This window comes from Drosophila eugracilis, unplaced genomic scaffold (assembly GCF_018153835.1).
Source record: "Drosophila eugracilis isolate 14026-0451.02 unplaced genomic scaffold, ASM1815383v1 contig_367, whole genome shotgun sequence".
Lineage (NCBI taxonomy): Eukaryota > Metazoa > Arthropoda > Insecta > Diptera > Drosophilidae > Drosophila > Drosophila eugracilis.
Genome location: NW_024573224.1, coordinates 383,707 through 386,840, shown reverse-complemented (window position 1 = coordinate 386,840; position 3,134 = coordinate 383,707). Strand labels below are relative to the sequence as shown.

Sequence of the window (3,134 nt, the reverse complement as noted above, 5' to 3'; positions counted from 1 at the left end):
TTAACGATTGGTTTAAACCTGGAACTATACATACTAAACCCAAAGCAACATAACACTAACTTAATGAACCCCAAATGCAACACCCCAATATACGATATCTACGTATTGCATATGTGTATATATTAGCGTATTCAGATCCCAGGAATGGGGTTATGAAATATCTGCATAGTTTGCTAACGATTCGGCTTATCGGAGTATTTTGAACTGCAGAAGGGGCAGCGAAGTGCTTGACTGATACAGTGGTGGCTAGAAAAATGTATTGCTAAAGGTCATCAGTTTTGTAATCAAAGTTAAAATTGGAATTAATGATTGCGAATGTAATTTTATTTGCACTACAAACCATCAACAAAATCTAGTCAATTTTGCTTAGTTCATTAGGTATTAGGAAATCGCCTATTTTAGCTCTAGAACAGCTGAATATTCATATTTCAAAAGGAATGTTGTAGAAAATAAAGAATCATAAGATCGCTATTAACTTAATGCAGGGCTTATGAGCCATAGACACTTTTCTAGCCACCAGTGTGTTCTGACATGCAGTTCGAAGTGCTTGAATTAAGCTAATGCAAACATATAATTATTGTATCTAATGCTAAGCTATGCAAATGCGAAAATGCAGCCGTAGCCATATAAGTTTGTGAGCGGATTAAGCCGAACTTGGCTCTATTAAAAACGACGTTTGTAAAAAATGGAGAGCAGGCTTTAATCTGGAAAAGTGTTTGGCTAATTACACTGTGCAACAAAGTGTTGATTCCGATTGCTTATAGTTTGGAAGAATATGTTTCGAGAAAAGAAAATATATTTAGCATAAATTTGTAGATTCTAAAATTTTTGTTATCGACTTTAGCTAATGTAAACTTTTGTTGCACAGTGTTTAATAAGGGTTCAAGCTGTATAATGTTTTTGTTTGCCTGTCTTTGAATTGTCTGAGTGTATGTACGTAAAACCTTAATTTAAAGAATATTTTCGAGACAGAAATAAAACTGATAACTATTTTAATTAAAAGACTATAAAAGCGAGTTTTCAATTTGAGTCCAAGCATAAACTGGAAAAATGTTCTTTCAAACCGTTGGCTTTCTATTTCTGGCGGTTTTTATCGGCGGACCCTTCCTTGTTAACTCCGAAGGGATCGAGTCCTATGAGAACTATTACAATGAAATCCATGTGGATGATGAGCAGGCGGAGGCCAAGACCAGAAATGCATTGACTTCACCGCTGCAACGCTGGCCTGGTAATAAGATATATTATAAAATATCTAAGGACTACAATGAGCAGGAGGTGGCTAATGTCAGGACAGCAATGGCAAGTTTTGGTGAACAAACCTGCGTGCAGTTCGAGGAGATCGAAGGCTCTGCACCCTCAGGCAAACGGTATGTGTCCTTCAAGAAATCACCCAATATGTGCGGCACTCGAGTTGGCTATCAACCTTTATCCTTTGGCCCGCATGAAGTCGTTTTAAATGAGAAATGTCTAACTATGCCGGCTGTAATCCAACATGAAACCCTTCATTTGTTGGGTCTTTTCCATGAGCAAAGTCGTCCTGATCGTGATGAGTATGTGGAAATCGACTATGATAATATCCCTAGGAAATATTGGTCGCAGTTTATGGCCATGGATCAGACTACTACTTTCAATGTTCCCTATGACTATGAGAGTGTAATGCACTATTCAAAGAATGCCTTCGCCAAGGATCCCTCAAAGCCAACGATTCGAGCCTTAATCGAAGGCAAGGCTGTGGAGAGGGAAATGGGACAGGTGCGAGGTCCTTCGGAGGGGGATTGGACCAAGATTCGGCTTATGTACAAATGCTAAACGAGGAAATGAAACCGGCGAGGACTGGGATTGGTAGGCGGCTTACTGAAGATGTGTTTAAATCGGTTTGTGAAAATAATATATTACTTATGAACAACAAAGTTATGGATTTATTTTATGTCTTTTAATTACAAAATATTTCTTGTAATACCGGAAGACCTTTTTTCTGTCATTTACACATTCAAAAGTGTTAGCAATGTAAAGCCCGTTAACTGAAAAAGCGTTTTTCCAGCCCCTTGAATGGTTAGTCGTTTTAACAAAAAAAAAATGCAATCCAAATCCAAACCCAAGGCGAATGCATTTGATTTCACAGAAGTGCAAGTGTAAGTGTCAGTTAACTCTGAAGCAGTTGAAGAAGAAGAAGGGGCTTTTCGATGCTGAAAAGGGACTGCAATGGATTGGGCATGGGGCCAAACGACTGGGCAGCAGCAAACAATCCAAATCCCTGGCACTTAATGTGCACTAAGTGCTTAAGAAGGCCGAGTGTCTGGAGCTGCCTTTTTGATCTCTCTTACACCCTTAGCCAGTGTCCACCCACCATCTATCGTTCTTAAAAAATAGTTTGTGCCTGGTTTTTGGAATTAAAATAAAGGTTTTTATAGTTAGGAAGACTAAGAGAAAGATACGTTAAAGTATTAAATAAAACAGTGAAAGCAGGTTTAATATTACCTTTTTGTAATGCGTTCTAGGCAAGCGAGTAGAGCATTTAATTCAAGGTTAAGATTGAATGACAGTGAACTTTAAAAGAAATTAAAGGTAGAGGTATGCTTGGCGATATTAAATCTGTTTTGAATTATTTTCAGGAAAAGGGTATACTGTTTGACATTTGAAAAAGGTCTGCGGGTTTTTGGTTTATTATTTCAAGTGACATATTACATTAAAATAAGGTTCCATATCTTAAAAGTCATTAAAGGTGGCAAGGTAAAAGATTCTTAACTAAGAAAAACATTCTTAAATGTTTATTAAAGTGGAATCGTATCATAGCCCTCCTTTAAATGCGTCGAAAACAAGCCCCACGCGAAGAATGCTGAATACCTTAAAGCAGGCCGAAGAGCTGTGGCATTGTAAGGATGTCAACAAATGGCCATAAAATGCTGCATTTAAGAGAGTGAAAAATAAAAGAGTTCAAAGCCAAATAAGAAGTTCGAAAACACCATTCGTGAGAGAGAAATCAACTGGAAGGAACCACACAGGATGAACTAATTTCGACCCACTGTGCTAGGCGAAAAAGCTCGCTCTCGTTGGCCATAAAAATGAGGGGAAGAGGAAAATGAAAGCTTTGGCTGGTCGCCTGGCTTTTCAAGCCGATGCCGTTCGTGTGGCTT

The 3,134-nt window shown here is 38.2% G+C and overlaps 1 protein-coding gene across 1 annotated transcript; it reads left to right on the top strand.

Annotated features, from left to right (window-relative positions):
- Window positions 1–1,050: 1,050 nt before the first annotated feature.
- LOC108116159 (low choriolytic enzyme) lies at window positions 1,051–1,915 on the top strand. The gene has a single exon (XM_017227894.2). It carries the CDS (start codon window positions 1,051–1,053, stop codon window positions 1,807–1,809), a length of 759 nt encoding a protein of 252 aa, XP_017083383.2. The 3' UTR covers window positions 1,810–1,915.
- The last annotated feature ends 1,219 nt before the right edge of the window (window positions 1,916–3,134 follow it).

Excerpts from the sequence above, each read along its gene's own strand:
- LOC108116159 (XM_017227894.2), top strand. The coding sequence starts at position 1,051 with ATGTTCTTTCAAACCGTTGGCTTTCTATTTCTGGCGGTTTTTATCGGC.